The 26,218-nt window shown below is 40.9% G+C and overlaps 1 protein-coding gene across 2 annotated transcripts in view; it reads left to right on the top strand.

The window, feature by feature from the left end:
* The window catches only part of PIGN (phosphatidylinositol glycan anchor biosynthesis class N), a 453,184-nt gene that overhangs the window by 73,728 nt on the left and 353,238 nt on the right, over positions 1-26,218 (top strand). For both annotated transcript variants that reach the window (XM_040353586.1, XM_040353585.1), the window contains exons 7-8: positions 6,435-6,565; positions 9,957-10,067. In XM_040353586.1, coding sequence (XP_040209520.1) covers positions 6,435-6,565; positions 9,957-10,067 — 242 coding nt within the window. The remainder of the gene's footprint in view (positions 1-6,434; positions 6,566-9,956; positions 10,068-26,218) is intronic.

Genomic DNA, 26,218 nt, shown 5'->3' with positions numbered 1-26,218 from the left:
TCCTTATGTTGGAAGTGAACCTGCACGTCCAACTATCCACTGTTGTATATGGCAACCTTTTTACCTGTGAGGAACCTTGTTTTTTTTCCAGATGTGCACTTTTTAGGTCTTCCAAATTTTTTTACAGCCTAAGCAGAGGAAACGTTAGTAACTCAAACACCCTACAAAAATCACTAGCAATACATTTGTAGGAATAGTGATCAGTTGCTAAACAGAGAATAGAACACATTGATTCCTGTTGTGTAAACTACTCAAGAAGCATGTAGTAGAGAGCATGTAGTAGAGATTGTAGAGTAAAGTGACATAGGTTCGGTTTTTATTTAAAAAAAATAACAAACATGTTAAACTTACCTGCTTTGTGCAGTGATTTTGTACAGAGCAACACCGATCCTCTTCTTGGGTCTCTGGCCGGCCCTCCAGGCTCCAGCCTAGTGCCCCCATAGCAAGCAGCGTGATATGGGGGCACCCGAGCAGGCTTGCTCCCCGCCGCTGCTCCATGTCTCTATGTCTCCATTCACACAAGGAGCCCCTGCTCCCTTCTCATTTGCTCACTAGCTGTGATTGACAGTAGTAAGAGCCAATGAGGAGAGAGAGGCCAGAGAGAGCCGAGCTCTCGTGCACATTGTAGGATCGAGATGGGGCTCAAGTAAGTTTTAGGGTGGCTGGGGGGACCGCTGCACACAACATTTTTTACCCTCATGCATAGAATGCACAAAGGTAAAAAACCTTGGATCTTTACAACCACTCTAACATGATCTTACAATGCTTGCAATGTTGCTTGAATGCTATACATTCTACAGCAATTTTGAAAAATGATTCAGCAAGTAGAAAAGACAGATTGATTCAGGATGAGGTCCTAGGCAAGGTAGCAGCACAGTACTGGCCCACCCATCCACTGAACTTGCATTAATAGGACTCTTAGGCCCTGTACACACGATCAGTCCAAACTGATGAAAACGGACTGAAGGTCCGTCCGTTTCATCGGTTAACCGATGAAGCTGACTGATGGTCTGATGTGCCTACACACCATCAGTTCAAAAACCGATCGAGTCCAACGCGGTGACGTAAAACACAACGACGTGCTGAGAAAAACAAAGTTCAATGCTTCCAAGCATGCGTCGACTTGATTCTGAGCATGTGCGGGTTTTGAACCGATGCTTTTACGTACTAACCATCGGTTTTGACCTATCGGTTATCAGTCCATCAGTCCAATTTTAAAGCAAGTTCTAAATTTTTGGACCGAAGGATAACTGACTGATGGGGCCCACACACGGGTTGGTTTGGACTGATGAAACAGACCTTCAGTCTGTTTTCATCAGTTTGGACTGATCGTGTGTACAGGGCCTAATAGTCACAGAGAAACAGCCCTATTTGTATAATACACTAGCATGGCATGTCTCATCACTAAAGTCCCGGGGATGATAAATAGCTAAACTACGCCATTACAACAAATGCAAGCCTCCGGGTTCAGTGCTAATAAATAACGCAAAATCTAAAAGAATGGAAAGTAACATCTACTTTGATTGGTAACAGACAGTTACAGAAATAGCAGTTGCAGCATTAGTTTCAGTGCAGTTCCTTGCCTGCATTCATTGGTTTTGGGTTAAATCGGTCTGCTTCTGATATAACTTGGTGCGACAGACTGTGATCTAGCTATACATGGGTTTCCAGGTGGTTTTCATGTGTGCTACATTTAGGTAGAAGCAGAAAGAATAGAGACATTTAAGTGATTTTGCTTGGCATAGCCCAGAGCTTTTTGAATTATATAAAACACCATTAAGTAATGAGGGCTTCCATGTCTTTCCATATCTTAATTGTCAGCTTTGGGGAGGGTTGAACCATTACATTTTCATTGGATATAATATTGTGTCTTCTATTACCTACCTACACTAAAACTAGATTTTAGTAGATTTTATTTTTGATAATTTAGTGTTTTAGGAAATAAATGCATTTTAAGAAATATGGGTACCACTATAGACCTTGTTTTTCCAATAAACTACTTTGTTACATTCAAGTATATTTCCAAAATATATTTCCAAGTATGCATTGCTAAATATCAAGTAAACTTGTAATTCAATCATTTTGTGATTAAGTGTAGTTCCCAGATCTCTCATTGGCAGTAATGATGACACATTTGGCATTTAATTTTAGGATACAGATGTCTGTCAGTCTTTATGAGCTTGATGTTTAATGAGGCTAGGGTGTCTGTCAGTCTTTCAGGCTTGTGACTGGCCTCAAGTTTCTGTGCACATAAACAAGAACAGTTAATCAATGGTTTTCTTTGACTGATATTGGTGTTGACATCCTGATTTAGCATGCCAATTAGAGGCACTTGATGGCTGCTACAGATGAAATGTAGATGTTGTATTCCACGTTTATGCCTTCACTGATATGTATATGTAAGGGTGAATTAGAGTATAAATAATTTGACCTTGGCCTCTGCTATCTTGAGTGTTTGACTCCTATTTTAGTTAACACTAAATGGTAAAGATACTTGATCTGCTTAAACAAAAAAATATGATTTTTGACTTTGCAGTAAGAAAAAAAAAACACGGGACACTAAGTCTATAACCATGTGTAACATGCAGCTTCCTTCAGGTTATTAGATACTATCAAAGAAAAAAAAAAAGTTAAAACATCCCCTATATAACCCCTACCACTCACAGCTAGCCACAGTTTTGCGGCAGCGACTAGGGAGATCATAAAATTCAGAGGGGAGGGACTTGTTTCCTCTACTGTACTCCAGTTTTTGATGATTTTAGTTGTACAGTATAGGACAAAAGATTCTTAGTCTAACCATGGGACACCAAAAAGCAGTTCAACTGGGGGTTGGGCAACACAGCAAACAAACACTCACAGGCCCACATAAAATTCAGGTCAAGAAGGGCTCATCAGAGCTCAAAGAGCAGCTTGTAGCATCTTTCACCTGAAACTGCCATCAGGAGAGGCTTGCATATCTACCTTGTGGATACTGTAGTTAAGATGTAGACTATCAGAGCGTGTACCACTTCAAGACGAGAGAGAGATTTTTTTATTTTAGATGCATTAGAGCAGGACATAGGGAGGGGGGAAGGATAATGTCCCCGTTGAGGTGGAAGGAGGAATTTACCGAATGTAACGATAGAAAACACACATGCCTTTAAAGCCAGCGACAGAGAAGCAGGATGAATGACCAGCCCTTGGAACTGAAGATCTCAACAATACAGAAGGGCCCACAGAACGTAGTATGTCTGAGTACAATCTCCTCCTGGCCAGTTAAATGCAGTGAGAATCACTTGCGATCCTGTGGAATAGACAAGGGAGAAGATGGAGAGCAGAAAGATGCATATCTGTTGGAACTGATACCACAAAAGAGTGTTCTAGACTAAGACGTGTTCTAGTCTTTTTGGGTCCCCTACGGACTGTCCTGGCCCCTCCCCCCTAATGAGTGTCCCCAATACCAAGCCTCTTGCTATGGGGGCACTGAGCCATGCTGTGAATGGACATTGTCTCTCTTCTTTGGCTCACTTTCTGTGCTTGACAGCGGCAGCCAATGGCTCCTGTAAAGATGTACTTTTTTATGAAGATTTTTTCAATAAATATGATGTTTTAGATGAGAGAGAGAGAGATGTTCTATACAAACAAACCATACTACAGCTTCTGTGAATAGAAGGTAGGTTAATAATTGATAGATGTACCTCATCCATTCATAGATCTTGTTTCATTCATAGAAACTATATGGTATGGCTTCAGTAAATGGGGAGCTGGGAGGAAAGGGCAGGCATAGTCAGGCACTCTCGATGTAAACCTGCGACAACCCCTAAGTTGTAATAACCCCTGCAGCACCAGAAGATTTATGGTGGCAGGAGTCACTAGTTGTGTTTTTAAAGCTGCAGTTAGTGTTTAAAAAAAGGCTAAGTCCAATTGGTAACTATGCACAACACAAGAACCTTACTATTATAATTCTTTATTTGTATAGCACCATCATCTCCTTTGGTGCTGTAGAAAGTAGTAGATATAACAAAGGTGTAGTATAAGAGATGCAGTAGATAAAATGTTTCTAAACGAACATATTCAGTTGTTTAGGAATACAATGCAGTAACCTGAAGCAATTGGAGCACCCGTAAAGAAATAATTCCAGGCGGCTGCACTTCCAAAAATCCTTTTATTGAAGCTTCATATGACAAGTGGTTGACAGATGGAGCAGGGGACAAAGAGGTAGACATGTTTCGCGCAAATATCCCTAAGCGCTGATATTTGCGCGAAACTGCTCCATCTGTCAACCACTTGTCATATGAAGCTTCAATAAAAGGATTTTTGGAAGTGCAGCCGTCCGGAATTATTTCTTTACGTTACACAGCATGCGAGCTGGGCTAGCACCTGATTAGTGTGTGTGGGGGTTAACCAGAGACTCGCTCACCTGGAGCAGCTTTTCTTGTTTTAATTGGAGAACCCCTTTATAGTTCAAAGGACATTCAAAACACAAGCTTAAATGTGTCACTCTACCATTTTTAATAACCTTTCATTACACTAATTATACGCTATATTACCAAAAGTATTTACATGCACATGAACTTTAATGGCATCCCAGTCCGTAGGGTTCAATAGTGAGTTTGCCCACCCTTTGCATCTATAATTAGCTTCAACTCTAATGGGAAGACTGTCCACAAGGTTTAGGAGTGTGTCTGTGGGAAAGTTTGACCATTCTTCCAGAAGCGCATTTGTGAGGTCAGGCACTGATGTGAATGAGAAGGACTGGCTCACAGTCTCCGCTCTAAGTCATCAGAAAGGTGGTCTATCAGGTTGAAGTCAGTGCAGACCAGTCAAGTTACTCCACCCTAATCTTGCTCATCCATGTTTTTATGGACCTTGTTCGTGCACTAGTGTGCAGTTGTGTCATAACAGGAAGGGGCCATCCACAAACTGTTCCCACAAAGTTGGGAGCATGAAATTGTCTAAAATGTTTTGGTATGCTGATGCCTCAAGAGTTCCCACTGGAAGTAAGGGGTCAAGCCAACCCCTGAAAAACATCCCCACACCATAATTCCCCCTCCACCAAATGGTTTGGACCAGTGCACAAAGCAAGGTCCATAAGCACATGGATGAGTGAGCTTGGGGTGGAGGAACTTGTTAGCAGTCACTTGTGCTCCTAAATACATTATGCAAGTTTTCCTTTAGATTTACCAAAACCACATGATATGAGGTCAAACCTAAACACTTTCAAATTACAGGTATATGCAATCAGGCAGGCCCTTGCACTACACATTTGAAGGTAAATCCAAAGGAAATTGAATAAGAAAATTGTATAACGTATGGCCAACATAAGAGATGATCGTCCTCACTTATCAAAGATGTTTATGTATCAAAGATACAGTATTTAACCTGTTCCTGCCCGCGCTATAGCCGAAAGACGACTACAACGTGGGCCAAGAGGGAGTCCATGGACGTCCTCCCGTGATCGCGCTGCCCATCCTTAGGACGCAGTTTATCACAGATTGGGCTAAAGTGTCAATCACAGTGGCCCTTTACCACGTGATCAGCTGTGTCCAATGACAGCTGATCACAATGTAAACACAAGCCGATTATCGGCATTCCTTTCCTCACACTGTCAACACGACTAGAGGAGAGCCGATAACTGGCTTGTGTTAAAGGGACATCTACACTGATAATCAGGGCACTGATTATCGGTGCAGTCCCAACAATGCCCACCAGTGCTGTCAATCAGTGCCCATCAGTACAGCCTATCAGTGCTCATCAGTGAAGGAGAAAAATTACCCGTTGGCAAAATTATATAACAAACTATAAAAAAATATATTTTTTTCCTTCAACATTTTTTTTTTTTCTTTGCTTGGCAAAAATGTAAAAAAAAAAACAGTCGTGATTGAACACCACCAAAAGAAAGCTCTATTTGTGTGAAAAAAAAATTATAAAAATTTCATATGGGTACAATTTAGCATGACCGCGCAATTGTCATGTAATTTGTGACAGTGCTGAAAATTGGCCTGGTCATGAAGGGGGTAGAAGTGCCCAGTAGGCAAGTGGTTAATTGCGTGAGTTACCATAGTGAGAGTAGATTATTGTAACACACCTCACCAGCCTCTATGCCAAACATTAGCATATGTCACATCATCACATGGCAGGATTTTACACTGAAATACATTACAGCCCCAGGGACACTAGAGCTATTGATAAAAAAATAAAAATATATATATATAAATAATTAATATATATATATATATATATATATATATATATATATATATATATATATATATGACATGAAGGTCACTTTTGTCTTTGGATATTGTCATATCTCTCCAGGAGGAAGAAACTATTATCCATCTTTCATTCCAAATGTGTATATGAAAAAGGAAAGCTATTGTATGCCAGTGTCTATTTCATTTCTTATCTGCTTATCACTTCAATGACTTCCTTTCTGATCAATTCCCAAAAAGTGAGTACAAAGAAAATGTGAAAACCGTTGATGAAGGTGTCAAAGAGATGGTAACCCTGATTGAAGACTTTTATGGATATGATGATAAAACATCTTTCATCTTCACCTCTGACCACGGCATGACAGACTGGGGTGAGTAGAATTGTGTATCAATTTGTAATTTTGCAATGATTCCCTTTTATTGGTGTACATTTACTGTACAAGATCTACGTTTTTTTTTTTTTTTTTTTAAATAAGTTCCTTCTTAGTACTGTATATCTTAAATACTTTCTTTTGTCTCATGACAGAAATACTCTCTTTTTCAAATAAGTCAGATTTTTTTTTTAATAGAAAAATTAAGTCAGGTTTACTCAGTATTCTTTTAAGTGGGATACATCTTGTTAAATTGCCAGCCCTTTCCGAGATCATGAAACATTATAAACTAAGCATTTTTTTAAGATGCATCTAAAAATTATTTTACTGGACTTTGTCAAGTAGCATTTGCAATAAGGTTCCTCTACTGTTGACCTTGTTGTTTTATTTATGTGCATGTGCTCATGATTTTAATTATTTACATATACTAAATATGATTGCCAGGTAACTTGGAAAGCAGCATCAGCATTACGTTATTCCCAAAGGTTTGCAATGCTCTCTTCAATGACAGAATAAGAAGTTTATTGATCTAGAACAGCGTTTCTCAACCTTTTCTCAGTCACAGCACCCTTTGAAAGTATGCAAAATTCTTAGGGTGCCCCATTCGAATAATACTGTGGGGTTGATTTGCAAAGACCATAGAATGCTAAATCTGGTGCAGTTGTGCATGGTAGCCAATCAGCTTCTAACTTCAATTAAAGCAGCGTAACACCCAAAAACGGAAATTCCGCTTTAAGTGATGGTGACCCCCTGACATGGCACATTTGGCATGTCATTTTTTTTTTTTGGGGGGGGAGCGGATACCCTTTTTTTTAAAAGGCATCCAGCTCCCACTTCCTCCCAGGGCCCTGCGGCACCGGAAGCAAGTTCACCTCTCCCCCCTTCCTCCTTGCAAGCTTCTGGGACATGTCACAGGTCCCAGAAGATTGCCCGTCCATTCACAGCATGCAGCGCTGCTTGTGCAGCTGTGAAGCCCACAGTAAGAATGCTGGCGCCGTGGAGCAAGGCTTTATACACCCGCATTGCTGGACCGTGGGACAGGTTAGTGTCTGATTATTAAAAGTCAGCAGCTACACTTTTTGTAGCTGCTGACTTTTATTTAAAAAAAAATTGCCGTAACTCTGCTTTAAGCTTTGACAAAAAAACTGGATGCTAATTGGTTTCTATGCAGAGGTGCACCATACTTTGCACGCTCCAGATTAAGTAAATCATCCCGCTTGTGTTGGGTCTTCATTTGGTGGTAAATGTTAATGGAAATCTTCTGATTTTTTTTATTTTATTTTTTACTATCAAAGGAAAAAGTGGGCAAAAATAGTAAAACAAAATCTTTAAACTTTTTATGCCATTTATATGACTTGCCACAAAAAATCCCCCCATATCAAAAAACTATTCCTGATGTGCATGAAGATATCACACATGTGCATTATTTATTCGTATCTGTAGTACTGCGAAGAAACAGTAGTGTGCATTTTTTTTTCTTTCCTACCTAAAGATTGAAACTTGCACTCAGACTAATAAAAAAAAAATGTTGTTTACACAATCTTCTTCTCTATTGATGAGAAAAAGATCCAATATATCTTTTTCGCCTTACAGGGGAGAAACAGTACAGGGCTGGTTTCAACACCAGTAAACACTGTGACTGGGTATCACAATGCCTGCATGATTCGGCGTCACTTTTACGGACTCCTAATTGTTACTCTGAGGGCAGGAGGTCTGCATGCTGGGGGTGTAAAATCAAGTGCCAGCACAAACAAATGCAGCGCTATGGAAGAAAGCCAACTTCTGCGACACTGCATACACAATATGTATGTTTTACGCCATTATCAGGGGTGCGGTCAGTTGACAGCATTTTAGATGAACCCAGAGGCACCCCGATTAACAAAGCCTGATCTAGAAATCCCTAGTAATAAAGACTCTGATTCTCAATATACAGGAGTACAGTTGCTGTGGTCTAGCATTTTACATTGATGGCCTCTGACACCAGACATGACCAATTGCAAGGACTAAGGCACACACTGGTTTATTTCTTTACAAGAAGGCTTAATTATATATTTCATCTGGTTTGTACATGCCTATCCATTCTTACAGGGAAGACCTAAACTACAGCCACATTAGTGTGGTGAACTCAAAGGAGAAGTATGATCAAGGCTCATTTCACCATACTTCTCCTGTGGATCACAGTATTGCATTTAGTTCAGTACACCTGTGATCCAGATTTAGTGGACAGCAGGCTAAAGTCCACTGTTGACTAATGTCACAGAGCTGGTTCAGGCTTTGCTGGGATCCGGACAATAATGCTGGGATCTGCCCAGATGCCTTACCGGCAGCTGGATCAGTATCTCAGCGAGCTGTTGAGAGCCTGAGCCAGCCACTTACACCCCCTCCACTATCCGGCACTCCGGTGACTGCCGGAGGTGCAGAGAGCCGGCGACTGACAGTCACCACTCACTGAAGTCTGAGAACTGAGCGATCAGCAGTCTTTGATCGCCCAGTTCTGGGCCCTTGAGGCGTTGGGGGACATATGCAAAATCAGACAGATGCTGCATCCACCTAGGTGAGTATGTAAGTTTTTTTTTTCTTTCCCAAGACCTGCATTTCTATTTCAAATCTGGAAAAACTGCTGACAGGCAGGGTTTTTATAACAGGAAAGCCTAGTGGTCTCTTCTGTCATAAATGCCTCCACCGTCTGCCAGCGGTAATGGAATATGAACCGCACATGCACATCTCAGACCACATTTGTGACTGTGTGCCGTAGTGACGAGTCTCCCGTGTGCATGCATGGGAATGACCTCATCGTAGCCCAGCCATTCAAGTGACCAAAGAGACAGAACCTTTAAGGAAGGCCAGGTGAAGTTGGAAGTGCCCGGGACCAGCGAGAGCGGCAACAGCACAGTGCTGGCGTGCTCCATTTGACCGTTAAGTCTGCTATACTAGCACATTTTTGCATAACATTGCAGGGGCCCCATTTTTTTTTGTTGGCAGATTTTAATATGGCTTTAATCTCTGCTAGGTCAGTGACTTTGAATGGTGATAAATGTTCTGGTGACTTATTTTTAAAGATCACACTGTCCTGCAATAAGCTAATACACATATGCTGTAAATAAACATCCTGTATTTTTAATGCTAATTTATGAGGAGATGTGTGCAAGTAGTTATAAGCTCAGTGTGCTCACATAAACTCTTCTTGTAGCCTTCACACTGACTCTCATAATACTAGCTCTTTCTGTTGGAAACTGAACTCATTATTTGCATACTCATCTCTCGCTGGGATCCTCTAGACACATGACTGATTGATGTGATTTCTTAGAAAACCATTTCAAATTAATGTATGTAGCCAGTAAACTTAATGTATGTTTTGATTATTTAAATATTAATACTTTCTATCTTGCAGGTTCTCATGGCGCAGGTCACCCTTCTGAGACTCTGACACCACTGGTTGCTTGGGGAGCTGGAATACATTATCCACGGCAAAATCAACTGCAACATGATATATTCTCAAAAGGTACGTTTTCTTACTATGAAATACAATTCTATTAAATGATTAAAGAATCATGTAAAGCATTAATTTAGAATCAGAGCCCATTTGTACCGTGTGATTAGCTCTGACCAATCACAGCTTATCACAATAGACTGTGCCCACACACTGTCATTCAGTAAAAATATTTGCTTTGTTTTACAACTTCAAAAAACGTGCCATACCTCTTACTAAATACCACAGACTGTCTACGTTGCAAAAAAGTAATTGGGGGGTATTTGTACTGTTCTAGTATTTTCAGTAAATGAGTCACGACATCAGGATTGATTGATTTTTAGCTAATCACAACAATTGACAGTGTCTACACACTGTCATTCAGTAAAAATATTTGCCTATAGCTGTAAAATTCAATTCAATTCAAGTATAGTATGTAAAAATATAAGTATAATTTTTTTTGAAAAAAAAATAAAAAATTACAACTTCAAAAAACGTGCAATGCCTCTTACTAAATATCTTAGACTGTCTACTTTCCAAAAAAGTCATTTGGGTGGTATTTTTACTGTTCTGGCATTTTTGGGAAATGAGTCACTACATCAGTATTTGTCAATTTTCAGATATATACCTTTGTTTGTTGACGCTATAACTTTCGTATAGACTAAATAATGAACACTGGTTTGGGTTATTTTCACCAACGAATTGTAGCAAAATACAATGTGGCCTAAATTTCTGAAGAAAGAATAGTTGTTTGCTAAATTTTTTAACAGAAACTAAGAAAAACAAATTTAAAAAAAAAATTAAATACCCAGTAGTGATTAAATACCACCAAAAGAAAGCTCTATTTGTGTGAAAAAAATGATAGATGTTTCATATGGGTACAGTGTTGCATGACCACGCAATTGTCATTAAAAGTGTGACAGAGCTGAAACCTGAAAATTGGCCTAAACAGGAAGGGGGTAAAAGTGCCTGGTACTGAAGTGGTTAAAGACGCTGGCAATAGATGTCATTTTTTACAAACCTTCCCTGGATAAAGTCCTAAGGAAAAATGTGTCGAGGTGTGGCTGAGCAGCAACCCCAATGTGACTTCAGTGGTTTCACTAGAAGTGGCGTATCTGAAACTGAGACTCTGGACGGAGGCCTCCTGGTGTGTGCTTGCATAATAATAATTCTGACTTTAAGATTTAACCTGATAGGATGGAGTAATGTGCTTTGATTTTTTAGATACTTTGTGAGTGGTTTTTCGGTTTTTAATAAAAGTGAGCGTTTTAAGATTTTAAACTCTTGGCTGTAAAGCCATTGCATATTTTACCTGTGTAAACCAGTTTCGAGTAACATCTTTATGAATAAAATCAGGTTTTGTAAACAAACAAGAATATTTATTTTTGACATCAAATTTTAATGTCGTTTTAAGTCCCGTACACACGGTCGGACCTTCGTCCGACCAAAATCACATCGGAAATTCCGACGGAATTTCATCGGAGTAAAAGAGAACATCTTCTCTATCTAAGCTCTGACAGGATTCCTCTGAATTTCAGATGGAAATAATCCGATGTCCGTCTGACTTATTCCATCGGAAATTCAGATCGTGTACGGGGCATAAGTCATAGTCTTTTGACTATGTTTGAAAACAGGAAGGATGGGTTGCGCTAAATTAAACACAACCTAATTGATAAGTGTGTGGAATAAAATTAAACTGAAAGTGGAAAAAAATAAAATGAATGTGTAAATTGTATACATAAACCAAACTTGATTGTAGATACACCAGAGAGCGTAATTTCCCTAAACAGTCCAACTATTGGCATAAATCAAATACCATGTATTCAAAAATCAAGATGTGAAAAAATTATATAAATCCAAAAGTGGAGAAAAGCAATTGTCCAATTTCGAATAAATCCCCAAAAAATTATGTAGGAATGGAAGAGTATAGTCCACCACCGATTCAGAGGCAGATGATTTAAAAGAAAAATGAGGCTCCTAGATCACACCAGAGAAGGATTAAATGGGTACTCTTACCGAATACGTTGGACCCCCTGTTAAATGGGGTCAAAAAGTCACGTAAATCCTCACGATCCTACGATAGAGATCAACAGGGATGCGGCTCCTCGGCTCCCAGCATGTTCTCCCCTTGCCGGTATGGATAGCAAGCTCCTCCGAGCGGTCCGCTCTAAACTCAGTATCCCAGGATGGAATCACAGAGGGAGACAAATGGAGGCTCGAGATGGTGAAGTACCATAAGGCTTATTTTAAAGTGTAGCATCTACACAAAACATTTAAAATTGCCGGCAGAAAATCCATAAAAACAACAAACAAAAACTTGTACACCCGTGGTTCCGGGGTCACATTTCAACGCGGTGACGTCAGTGCGTGGCTCTGCCCTGACATGTTTCGTCATACATAACCTTATCAAAGGGCATGTATAATGAAACATGTCAGGGCGGAGCCACGCACTGACGTCACCGCGTTGAAATGTGACCCCGGAACCACGGGTGTACGAGTTTTTGTTTGTTGTTTTTATGGATTTTCTGCCGGCAATTTTAAATGTTTTGTGTAGATGCTACACTTTAAAATAAGCCTTATGGTACTTCACCATCTCGAGCCTCCATTTGTCTCCCTCTGTGATTCCATCCTGGGATACTGAGTTTAGAGCGGACTGTTCGTGACAATTTGCCGATCTGGTATAAGAGAGGCATGACTATCTGGTGAATCTAAATTTGTTGGGGAGAGATGTGAGCACTGAAGCACTGGCTGGAATACACTGGAAGATATGTTTGTTTTGACTTTTTTCTTTTTTTTCTCTGGGTGTTTTAAAGAATAAGTTAATTTCCTTTTATGTTATTGGATTTAATTAGGTATATTTGATGTTCACAGTGCTACCATGATTTGGATTTTTGTATATAATTACTTGGGGACATGATTATATTGTGGCTGAAGTGATACGTTTTGTAAATAGAAAGGTCATATTGTAATTTGCTATTTTACAGCGTGCAATAGGGTTATATGTATTTGAATAAATAAATGTATTTTTCCCGCAATTTAAACTGTATCATTTTTTTTCTTTTGTAAATGTTATTTTTGCTGTAGCACATTCTCTAGCAGGAATGAAAGTAAAATATATTTATAGGCATATAGAAAACATAACAATAAGAGCAAAACACTCCAGCATAGTTCTAGCAACATAAAATAAGGGTATTAGTCTTAGGCCCCATGTACACGGGACGCTGGTGCAAACTCTTCTGAAAGAAGGTTGAAACCGGTGTTTAGAAACACCCGTTTTGCCGCATTTGAATGCCGCGTTTAGCAGCGTTTTACCGCGTTTGCGTCTAGAAGCATTTAGTTAAGAAACATTATAAGGACCCTCCCTAAGCTCATTTTGTGAAACCAGCGTGAGTAGCAGAAGCTGAGAGAGCAGCAGTGTACTTGTATTGATTGTGTCACTTGCCACATCACCTGCCACAAGTTGTGGATTGTCCACTTGCCACAAGTTGTAGAAAAATTAATATAGGGGCTGGGATTTACAATCTAAGCAAACAGGAACTAACAGACTCTGAAAAAAGGCTGTTAGATAAGGGTCTGAAGTTTGCTCCACCCAGGAGTCTGAGCAAATTTCAGACCTTTATGGTTAAATATCAAACGCTACATGATGACCAATCCGATTACAGAGGGGACAGTGGTGAGCACGGAGTTTCAGCATTCCGGCCTATCGAACGCCTCACTCTTCAACCCTCCAGGCTCTTTAGCTCCCCCTATTACAGTATTCAGAGATGTGGTCCTTAGATATCTGGAGGACATCAAAGTCAAAAAGATGAAAATGCAACAAGACTTGGAAACAGGCCTCGATTCATTGTGCCAGAACAAATCTTTAATAATTAGGCCAGCCGACAAGGGTGGGGGGATTGTTGTCTTGGACCGGTGTGACTATATGACTGAGTTACACCGCGTTGTGGGAGACAGTGAAACATATACCCCCCTAAATAGGGACCCGGTTGTTAAATATAAAAAGGAGCTAGAGTCAATTGTTGAGAATAGGGGCATTCTTACCAAGAAGGAGAGGTTGTTCCTGGTACCCAGTGCTCCACGCACGCCAGTTATTTATTACCTCCCAAAGGTTCACAAGAGCCTTACTTGCCCCCCAGGACGTCCAATCGTTGGTGGTATCGATTCAGTTACGTCCCGGGTGGGCAAGTACATTGACTACTACCTCCAACCTTTGGTGAGAAAAAATCCTTCTTGCATTAAGGACACCAAACAGGTAATAATCCTACTATCGGGTATTGTACCTAATAGCGGGTCATGGCTGGTCAGAGCTGACGTTGCCTTGCTGTATACCATCATTCCTCATCAATTGGGGTTGGAGGCAGTTAATCTGTACTTAGTGAGAGAGTCTGGATTGTCTTCAGTACAGATTGAGTTCATTATGAAACTCCTGAGGTATGCAGGTACTCGCAACTATTTTCTGTTTGATCAGCAGTTCTACCGGCAAGATAAGGGTGTGGCAATGGGGGCTAAGTATTCCCCCAGTCTGGCTAATTTGTTCATGGCCAAGTGGGAGGAGGACATCATTGATGCCCAGAGGACATCAGAAGTGGTCTAAGCAAATAGTAGAAAATAAAACATCTATGCCTTTTATAACCTACATTTTCTGTACAACATCCGGAAACATTGGCATATATTGGGAAGCGATCAGGTTCTCAAGAGCTTATTACCTGCCAGACCACAAATTATCTTTAGAGGGGCCTCATCACTTGGGAACAGGATTGCTCCCAGTGTTCCTGACCCCCCGAAGGGTATACTTTTTTCAGAACCTCAAAAGGTACCGTCGTTGTAAAACATGTCAAGTTTGTTCCTTAAACAGTTGTAGGGACAGAAAGATCTGTACTTTTGTGTCCACCAGCACAGCTCGGTTTTTGAGGTGGAACCGTTCATCACGTGTTCCTCTTAGGGGGTGGTTTACCTCATCCAATGCCCCTGCGGGCTACAATATGTATGGAGGACTAAAAGGGCCTTGAGAGTAAGACTGAATGAACATATCAGCAATATCAGAAGGGGTTTTAAAAATCATTCAGTTTCAAGACATTATGATGAGGTACATCACAGAGATCCATCAAACACCATCTATATGGGGATAGATAAATATAAACCCCATTGGAGGGGAAGTTCTCTTGTTAGAGAGATATCCAAGCAGGAAATGGCTTGGATATACAGATTAAAAACATATGTGCCATTTGGAATAAATGTCGATACTGACGTTAACGCCTTTATCAATAATTCTTGAAATATACTTACTATGAGGATGGGGCAATATGTTAATTTGTGTTTGTTTATAATTTCACATAATTTACTCACAATATGAGATCACGTTTATGTTTGTTTATATTGAATATCATTTAATTTTATTTGGTTTATATTATGTATGGTTTGATCACCAGTCTTGGTTTTGGTTCACCACCAATTCACGGATTAGCACCAATGATTCAATTCGGTAATATTAATGCTCACTTATAGCCTTTTGGCCTAGTGAGTTGAGTTCACAATAATTTTTGTTCAGTTTATTATAGGTGTTTTCGGCCTATGTGGGCAGGGCCATCCATTTATGATTTCTTCTTAGGGTAGAGCCTTTTGTGTTTAGTTAATAGTAGCTATTGATTTATTATAATTACAGGAATACTTTTTTAAATCTATCATTGTGGTACAGCCATCGTACCAATGATCCTTAATGGTAAATATTGTCTAACAAATTTAAGCTTTGAAATTTGGATCTGGAATAAGGGCCTTGGATGTATCATTCATTCATATCCCGCTTGTGTTGTATCATGCTAACCTCGCTGGTTGTCATGATGACCTAGTAACGGGATTCGTATATAAATTGGTGAGGGTTTTTTTTCCATGCTTTTTATTTTTACATCTATTTAGATAACATAATTTCTTCTGTTAGATTCTTAATTATGTCATAAGGTTATTTAACCATACTGACAATATTGTTTATGTTAATAGCCCCTAATCTGCATTGAGGATGAGGGTAATAATTAATTAATGAATATTGTTGTATACGTCAAAGCCCTCAATTTGGTTTGAGGAGAAGGGCAATAATTAATTGAACTTTTAACTTACCTCTTTATTTTTTATTTTTAGTTTTACCATTTTTTATTTTATTTACATGTAATTTCTAATATAAACCACATCCAGTCAGATCCCACAGTTGGTTATATCACTTAATCAGGTGTCTGTCTGGACTGGTTCAGTGTAGCAATACCGATATTGCCCATGAGGCATCGCCTTACCGTTTGGGTTTATATATAATGGTTTCGTGCAATTGGAAGTTGTGTTTTTGTTTATAATCATAAAATCACAATATCTGCAGGTGCTTGGTAATTTGCATCATGGTTTTTAAAGACATGGCAGATGGAGAGATTTTATGCCGAACTCTTGCGATATGCCACTCAATTTGTTTCAGTGTGGACCTGATATGCAGTGGGTTTGGCCGGGCGCAATGTTGGAGCCGGCCTTGTACGCTATTGTGCATGTCCGTGAGCTGGTGGTGACCCAGAGTGAGGCTTGGCTTGTTATGTCTTGTATAAATAGAGTTTGTGTGGGATTTTTGAGGCACTGATATACAACAATATAAAAAGTAGTATAAATATTTATTTAACAGATTATACAAAAAATATATAATATATAAAGCATTTGGGACAAACCCCACTAATCAGATAGATCAGAAGACCGTTGGTCTGATCGGTGGAGTCGTGGTCTCGACCGGTTTCGCGGTATACAACCGCTTCTTCAGGAGAAATGTCTACAAGTATATAAATAAAATATAATAAAGCAACAAGCAATTGTGTACAATACTTTGATAAATAGAGGTGACGCAGTGCGCTGCCCGTGCCTGCTCCTGGACAAAGCAAGTTATTACGAAATGGACTTAGGACGGAGCAGCGTACTGACGTCACCTCAAACTCCATACGATTCCCCAGTAGGACGGGTGTCTGTGTTTTGTGTACTGGCTGGCACACCAGACTTTAAGGCATATTTGATTTGCAACATTGTAAGTGTATTACCAAATCTTTTTAATAAATTATTTATGCGTTTAATGTGGAGCATCTATTATTTTTTATATATCGGGTACATCTGCTGATGATTCATGTTTGCCATTGGATGAGAGTTACTGCCTAAGAATCGGATTTCTTTTTTCTGTTTTCTGAAGTGCGAATCTTGATTACATGCACAATGTGATCCTCTGTCATAGGGGATCATAGCAAGCTGATTATAAGTAAATTCTGCTGATTGGTGAAGGACTCATCACGTTTTTGGACACGATGGCTACCAATTTATGGACTTTTTGCACTGAGCACTGGTGTTCATTATTTGATGTTTTATTAATAATAATTATTTATGGACATTTTTTAGGGAATTTTTTAATCATATTTACTGGTCTTTATCAATTCATCATTCTCAATCGTTTATTTCTCACGATATTAATTACGTTTGAATTAAGGCAATTTAATTTATTTATGTCAACTGACATAAGTTATTTATTGCTTATTACTAGCCTGGTTTGGGGCGTGTGTGTGTGTGTGTGTGTGTGTGTGTGTGTATGTATGTGTGTATGTGTGTATATATAAAACATTTTTGGGTGATTCATTTTTTCCAAATGTATTATTTATATCACATGGTTAGGGGGTCAGCGTGATTTATTTTTCTTTACAAGTTGTAGATTGTCCACTTTCCACGTCACCTGCCACAAGTTGTGGATTGTCCACTTGCCATGTCACATGGCCATGTCACATGGCCACGTCACCTGCCACAAGTCGTGAATGGACCACTTGCCACGTCACCTGCTACATCACATGGCCACGTCACCTGCCACAAGTTGTGGATTGTTCACTTCCAATGTCACCTGGCCACGTCACCTGCTTTCAGAAAAACAAGGTTAAACGCAACTGCCTAAAAACTGCAAAAAAATAGACTGTGTGCATGGACACATAGGATAACATTGAATGTGTTCAGGGGCATTTACCAGTGTCCCGTGTACACGGGGCCTTAGATACATGTTGCCCTAGCAAAGTCAAACATCCAGTATAACCTAGGAATATAATACAACAGCAATCACTATAAGTAAGGAAAAGGGCTAACGGTGGAATTACGGCGAGGGCCAAATACCAGAGCCTACTGAGATCGGAGAGGACAAACAAAACATAGATTAGGTTAAAAAAAAAGATCACGATACAGGGCCCCTGACCCTCTGCCTGGACAGTGCTGATTGGCTCGGTGCTGATCACATGCACTCTCCCAAGGAACAAATAAAAGCATGTGTAGCCTGACTCCGGTAACTCTGTCTTATATGGACATGTTTTTGAGACAATGCAAGAACACTTTGTGGATAATTAACCCTTTAGGTTCCACAGTAAGTATAACAGGCATGCTTTACTGCATATACAGACTGATTTTACTGTTGTGGGTTTAGTAACACTTTAACCAATCAAAAAACAAAAAAGGGGAAACAGGGACGGGGGGAGCACTCACATTAGCCACATCTGTAGATAAGGTAAGCAAAAAAAGGGAACAGTTGCTCGAAAAAGCAATTGATGGTCGGACTTTCAAGGCAAGGCGGAAGTATATAAAAAGTATAAATTTATTACAAAAAATAGATTAAACAAACATTTGAGATAATAAGAAACCATATAAATTGATAAATAAATATGGACAATATCCTCTGTACATCATCTACGCGTTTCGCCGTTTGTCTTCCTCAGGACGAGCAGAAGAGATTTAACAATGTAAAGATATATTTCATAGTCTGAAAAGATACATGTTACATTAGTATGATAGTACAGCATTTTCAATGGTTTTCAATATTTAATAATAAAATTCATGATTACGTCACCTATAGCACCATAGTGGATACAGCCATCCAGGGTATCTGCAGAGCACTCCACAAGAGCATATAGTGGTATCAAAAAGAAGGTGTAGAAAATTTGAATGTATCAAAAAGTCTCCAGAGTCTGATAAACAGATAACAGTGCAATAATGTAAAAATTACTACAAACATAAACGTGTAAAGAATGTATAGAAAAGGGGCAAGAAAAAATAAGGTAAAGACATTAGACAGTGTATACATGAAGCATACCAGTTGCTGAAATTGGTTACACCTAAGATAGGGATCCAATCATGCCAAAGAAAGGGGAAAATGTGGAGCATCACCCAGACATAGGCAAGGAGCACACCCAATCTGCAAGAAAATCATGCAGATAGGGGCAAAGAATTACACAACAAAAGCATCCAATTTTAAAATGTCAAACACAAGTTCATTCGCAAGACAAAAGCAAACAATGATAATAAAGTCCCTAGGAATCCAGATAGAGCATTTAAAAACTGGGGCAGAACACGATGTGTCATGAACACTTATAAAGCGTGGATGAGTATGTGGATTAGGAAGGTTGAAGAAGTGAATAGAATGGAAGACCTGGTATGGACAAGTAGGAAAAAAAGAGTAATATACTTTAAAATTTGGACACCGTGGAATGACTTAATTCAGTCGGAGGAAGGTGGAAGGCTAGTGGATGGGGACTAGGGGGGGAGGGGAGGAGGGGGAGGAGAGAAGGGAGGGGAGGAGATACATTTTTTTTGGGGGGGGAGGGGAACAGGGGAATGAATATAAGTGGATAAGGAATTATAGGCACTGGGGGTGGAGGGGGAGTGGAGAGGGTCAATGATAATATGTAAGGCCATGGGAGAGCGTCACCCCATGACCGGATATTAGAAAATGTGATGTTGTTGTGAAGTTAATCAGAGGCCCCCTCCTTCTGGTCTCCCCCTGTCATGAATTGGTGTTGGGACTAGGGTTGTCCCGATACCACTTTTTTGAGACCGAGTACAAGTACCGATACTTTTTTCAAGTACTCGCCGATACCGAATGTAACGATATTGCGCACTGGACACGCAGTGGCCATGTTTGAAAACCATACAGCAGCCATGTTGTTTGAAAACAGTGTAGTCGTAGACATGAACTCACTCCCTCTCTCCCTTATGCTCAGGAATCCATAGGCTTTCTACTTCAAAAGAATTGTTATCTCCTCCGAGAAACAGAGCAAACTAGGTTTCCTAATGTCTCCTGGCAGGGTTCCTGGCTTGTCGTAAAACTGTCGCCCTCTCACCTCAGAGAATCCGCAGACCCCGGTCGTAAATGCCTTACTACTCATTAGGCTTTAACTGTGGAAATACGTTTGAAAGTTTAGCATGTTTCATAACTTCCAGCTAACTCATAGCACTGCCAAACAACGGACATATTTAGTTTCCTCAGATAATTTGTAACGTTTCAAGCCCAGACATGAATATGATCAATTATGTGGAAGGCCCCTGGCCCCATTTATTCGTCCTAGGTAGAATAACAAGGGCATACGTGTCATGTTTGGACTTTTCTTAAAGCAAATATCACACTGGACAATAAAACTGATATTACTAGTTTGTAACCATTAAAGCTGCAGAGATATGAATATGTATCACAAAGCGCACCTGGGTTATGGGCGTGAATGTGGACCCCTCCCAGTAACCAGCCCCTAAATCAGATGACCAGACAATTGGTCACTGTTCGTGGCAACGCCCCTTCTTGATCTGACAGAAAAGATGAGATGCCAAGTCAAGGGCAGTTCTCCTTTTACCATCCAAGCAAGAGCATCTGCCAAGTTTGAGAACCGATTACCCAGTTCATCGATCGAACTCTGATCAACCTTGGACATTAATTGCAAGTATTCTTCTTCTTCAATTCTACCTTATTACTTTGTGGCTGTATATTGGCATTATATCTTTAAAACATATTTTTCTGTAACACTTTATTGCACCAAGTTTGCCCTTTTCGTAATAAACCTTTTATGTTGAAAAGTGTTAACCTTGTCTCTAAAACTCTTAATGCAAGCTATGAACGAACCTCTGCCTTTTGAAGAGCGCTACTGTTGTAGAGTAAGGCCTCTGAGCAGACCTGCCTGTGGTGACAGTGTGTGCTGCAGACGCTTATTCTAAAATCCTAATTGGTATTGCTAATTGACAGGAGTACCAACGCTTCCTTATCAATGTTGGTGGTGGCAGTTAAAGGGTTAATTGTGTCATTAGCCCAGTGACAATCGCTCTCAGGCTACTAGCACTTAGATTGTGGTCCAGCAAGCTGGAAAATCTTTGTGCTGGGGCGCAGCTGAGAGTGGCATTGTTACGTAAGTGACAGCGTGGTGTGAGGTCGGCCGGTCCTTCATCGCAAGTTGGCGCGGAGGGCGGGGATCTGACACTCGCGTTCGTCACATATTGGTGGCAGCGGTGGGATAGCTTTGCATTAAGAGCATTCAGTGCATTGTTAGGAATTAGCTCTGCACTGAAGGATTGTAACCTTTGTGGAAACAGTCCTTAGAGACAAGCTGGTGCGTATTTTATTTTTATTTATTTTTTATGTTAAAGAGAGACATACAGCAACAGCTCCTTCCTACCCCTTTTTCCTACCTCTGCTTTCTGTTCTATCTTTTCTGCTTGCAACATGTCTGGGTTATCAGCATATAAAAAGATGAACAAAAATGACCTGACTGCTGAGTGCGCAGGAAGAGGAATTGACATTAATGGCAAAAATCGTGAAGGCTTGATACATGCTCTACAGGAGTTTGATATCCAGGCAAACCAGAACCTGGAGGGAACCGGACCAGAAAGGGTTTCCGTTACTCCAGAGCCCAGTGGTTCAGAGGCGGCCTCACCGGATAGGCCAGCAGAGACTGACACTGGAATACCATGGATTGTTACCTCCAAGCCACTGCATGAGCAGGCTGATGCCCGACTACCTGCAACCAGCATAGACTCTCCTCAAATGCAGGAAACACTACAAACCCTCAGGGAAACGGATCCTGTGGTGTACCTGCAATTTCTCGAGCGCCAGGCTGAGAGAGAGGAGCGCAGGGCTGCGGCTGAAAGAGAAGCAGCAGAACGCCAGGCTGAGAGAGAGGCTGCGCAGAGGGAAGCTGATCGTCGACACGAACTGGAGATGACTAGGCTCCGGCAGCAGCGACAGGTTCAGAACCCCGGATCCCTAGAGCACAGGGATGCCGCTCTGCCAGTGGCCCCGGCAGCCAAATTTCCTGTTATGGAAAAGGACAGTGACATTAACGTGTATCTACTGTCATTTGAAAAAACTTGCCGTCAGTACCATCTGCCCCCAGCACAATGGGCCCGGTACCTGACGCCAGGGCTACGAGGCAAGGCCCTGGATGCTTATGTTGGACTGTCAGAAGAGCAGAGCAACGATTATGAGGCCCTAAAAAACCCCGGAAGTGTACCGGAAGCGTTTTAGGTCCTCGCAAAAAGGGCCTGGGGACTCATACCTGGATGTGGAAAGTCGCTTACGCACCACATTCCGGCAGTGGACTAAAGGCTTGAAAGCGGATTCTTTTGAGTCCCTGGAAGATCTTATGATTGAAGATCAACTTTTGCACATCTGTCCTACAGACGTCAGACAGTTTGTGCTGGAGCGAAAGCCAACCTCTGCTAAAGTAGCAGCAGAACTGGCAGATACCTATATGCACTCTCGGGTATCTGACTATCGCAAGGCTCCTCCGAACGGCGGGAAAGGAGGGAGATCGCCCATGGCAACCCCTCCTCCACCTGCCAACCAAGTCCCTCAGCGGACGGAACCTGCAGTTCCTGGTGCCAAGGCATTCCTGACTAATAATCGCACATGCTACACCTGTGGGAAAGCCGGACATCTCAAGGCACAGTGCCCTGAGCAGAAGAAGCTGACATCACCTGCTATAGGTGACGTAAACATGCATTTTATTATTAAATATTGAAAACCATTGAAAATGATGTACTATCATACTAATGTAACATGTATCTTTTCAGACTATGAAATATATCTTTACATTGTTAAATCTCTTCTGCCTGTCCTGAGGAAGCCCAACGGCGAAACGCGTAGACGATGTACAGAGGATATTGTCCATATTTATTTATCAATTTATATGGTTTCTTATCATCTCAAATGTTTGTTTAATCTATTTTTTGTAATACATTTATATTTTTTATATACTTGAAAGTCCGACCATCAATTGCTTTTTCGAGCAACTGTTCCCTTTTTTTAACACTTTAACCACTTCAATACCGGGCATTTTCACCCCTTCCTGCCCAGGCCAATTTTTAGTTTTCAGCGCTGTCACACTTTGAATGACAGTTGCGCGGTCATGCAACAATGTACCCGAATTAAATTTTTATGATTTTTCCCCCACAAATAGAGCTTTTTTTTTTTGCACTATAAACAAAAGAAGAGTGGCAAGTTTAAAAAAAAACAATATATTTAACTTTTTGCTATAATAAATATCCCATTTTTAAAAAAATAATGTTTTTTCCCCTCAGCTTATTTTTTTACTATTAATGGTGCTGATCTGTGATTTTTATTGTGACTGTGACATTGCGGCGGACATATCGGACACTTTTGACATATTTTTGGGACCATTCACTTTTCTACAGCGATCAGTGCTATAAAAATGCACTGATTACTGTGTAAATGTCACTGGCAGGGAAGGAGTTAACACTAGGGTGCGATCAAGGGGATCTAGGGAGTGATTCTAACTGTAGGGGGAGGGGACTTACAAGGGGAGGAGACCAATCAGTGTTACCGCTGTACTCGCAACACACCATCGGTCTCCTCTCACCTGACAGGACTAGGATCTGTGTGTTTACACACACAGATCCACGGTCCTGCTCTGTTATCGGACACTCGTGGGTGCCTGGCGGACATGACGCCCGCCCAGGATAAGAGATCCCTTCTGCGGATGTCATATCACTATGGACGGGGGGAATGAAGTGGTTAAGGGGGTACTTCATGGAAAAGAAAATGTGTGAGGTCCTCCGTGAAATCTGTACCAGACCCTGAAAAACCCATACTGGACCCTAAATACAAATATGCAGTCTGGCTTGTCTGGAAAGGGGGAAGGGACGAATTACTCATCCTCACAAGCCAGTAGCCAAATGTGAGCAATCATATATAGATGTAGTAAAATACTGCTTTTTATATATGATTTTTGGCTGCCGCTCCCACCAAATAGGGGATGAGCTAGCTGAAGTTTGGTCCGAACCTAGGTTTGGACTGAACTGTTGGCTCATCCGTGAGCTGCATCAGCAGAAAGTAAGATACTCTTTTTGGATTGAGGATTCACTTTTGGCTGGGCTACCTGAACTCAAGCACTATATTACAAACTGTAATAAGTATCAAAGAGATGTGCAAAGAATGCTTCTCGGGGCTAACAAGGACAATAGCTGATTTTTTGTTGTATCTGTTCTTAGCCGAAGACTTAAAAAAGCTGTGTTGGTTTGTTAAAATGCTGCCAAAGGCATGGTGTGGTGTTTCCTCTAGCAGTCAATTATGGTTCACTTTTAACTTTAGAAAAATAACGTGTCTGATTAGATCCTTTGAGCTATATATCCATTTCTCTCCATATTGCTTTTTATATATACACCCTATTATTCTTTAAAGTTCAGCAATAAAACCTTTCAGTGCACTTTTGTGCTGTGAAGGCTAAACTAAGGACTTGTACTGATGATTTAGCCAAGACATAAATTTTATATTGTTTCTGTCTGCCCTTTTCTCTGAGCTCTGATTTAGGCTAGAAGAGGAATGCAAAAAGAAAGGCATAACTGACATTTACATTTTAGAAATTTCTAGTAATACCTTCCGATAAGAAAAATATGCTATATTTAATTGCTGGTTTTGAAGCTTTTCAAATAATCCAGTACGCCCATATGTCATTAAAAGTCTGGTAACCTGCAATGCCAAGTCCTCATTAAATGTTTCACTGAAATTTGTTAATGGCGTATGTTTTTTGTTCCGTGTAGAGGTTTTCAAATATACTGTATTTAGACAGTACATGCATTGCAGCCTCTTATTATGGCCAATGTATAAACCTTATTTTGACTTTAAAATAACCTAGCACACAGAATTGAAAAAACAACTTTTGTTTAAAGTGAAACACAATGCAAATATATATAATCATCCCTGTAGCTTAATCATTAGGGGTGCAACGGATCAAAAAGCTCACGGTTCGGAACGTTTCTCGGATCACCCCCACCCCCACTGTAATGTCCACCACATATTCCCCACCCCCACTGTAATGTCCCCCACATCTCCCCCACTGTAATGTCCCCCACATCTCCCTTACCCTCACTGTAATTTCCACCACATCTCCCCCACTGTAATATCCACCACATCTCCCCCACATCTCTCCCACTGTAATGTCCTCCACATCTCCCCCACTGTAATGTCCGCCACATCTCCCCCACTGTAATGTCCGCCACATCTCCCCCACTGTAATGTCCGCCACATCTCCCCCACTGTAATGTCCCCCACATCTCCCTTACCCCACTGTAATTTCCACCACATCTCCCCCACTGTAATATCCACCACATCTCCCCCACATCTCTCCCACTGTAATGTCCTCCACATCTCCCCCACTGTAACGTCCTCCACATCTCCCCCACTGTAATGTCCGCCACATCTCCTCCTCTGTAATGTCCCCCACATCTCCCTCACTGTAAAGTTCACCTCATCTCCCCCGTCAGCCCGCCACTCTGGGGAGCTCACCTTGGCCGCCCACGGGTGTACCAAGATGGCCACCGCTCCGGAGCTAGGCCGAAGCCGCTGGCATTCCTATGGGCTCAATCCGCGGATCGCGTGGTGTGCCGATCCGCGGACTTTGACCCGTACGGATCAATGACGATCCGTTGCACCCCCTATCAATCATGTATTCATTGAACAATTAATATTTTAATACTTGTATCTTATTAAACTTTAGGCAAAATAGAGTAATGGTTATTTAAATACTACATCCCCTAGGATTTGGGGCACTTGTAATGCATTGTAAACTGTTTCAGCCACTGTGAGCTTAGGGTAAGTAGTTTAGAAGGGTAAAGGAAGGGAGAAATGAAGAGAGTGTTATAACATGCTTATTTATACTGTACCAGCATCTTCTTCTGAGTTCCGGTCTTCGGGCCTCCTCATTGGCCAGCAGGAGTTGGCATCATTCCTCGCATTGAGCAATTAATCTTGGCACTCAGAGACCAGTCCAACTCTGTAAGCTAAGCTACGCATGCAGTTTACAACATCGATGAAGATATCGATCAGGGAGGTAGGGAGCATTTTATTGCAGTAGAGACTGTGTGTGTCTGGTCTG

This window comes from Rana temporaria, chromosome 5, assembly GCF_905171775.1.
Source record: "Rana temporaria chromosome 5, aRanTem1.1, whole genome shotgun sequence".
Taxonomy (NCBI): Eukaryota; Metazoa; Chordata; class Amphibia; order Anura; family Ranidae; genus Rana; species Rana temporaria.
The sequence above is the reverse complement of the archived record's forward strand: the minus strand, read 5'-3'. Positions and strand labels throughout refer to the sequence as shown.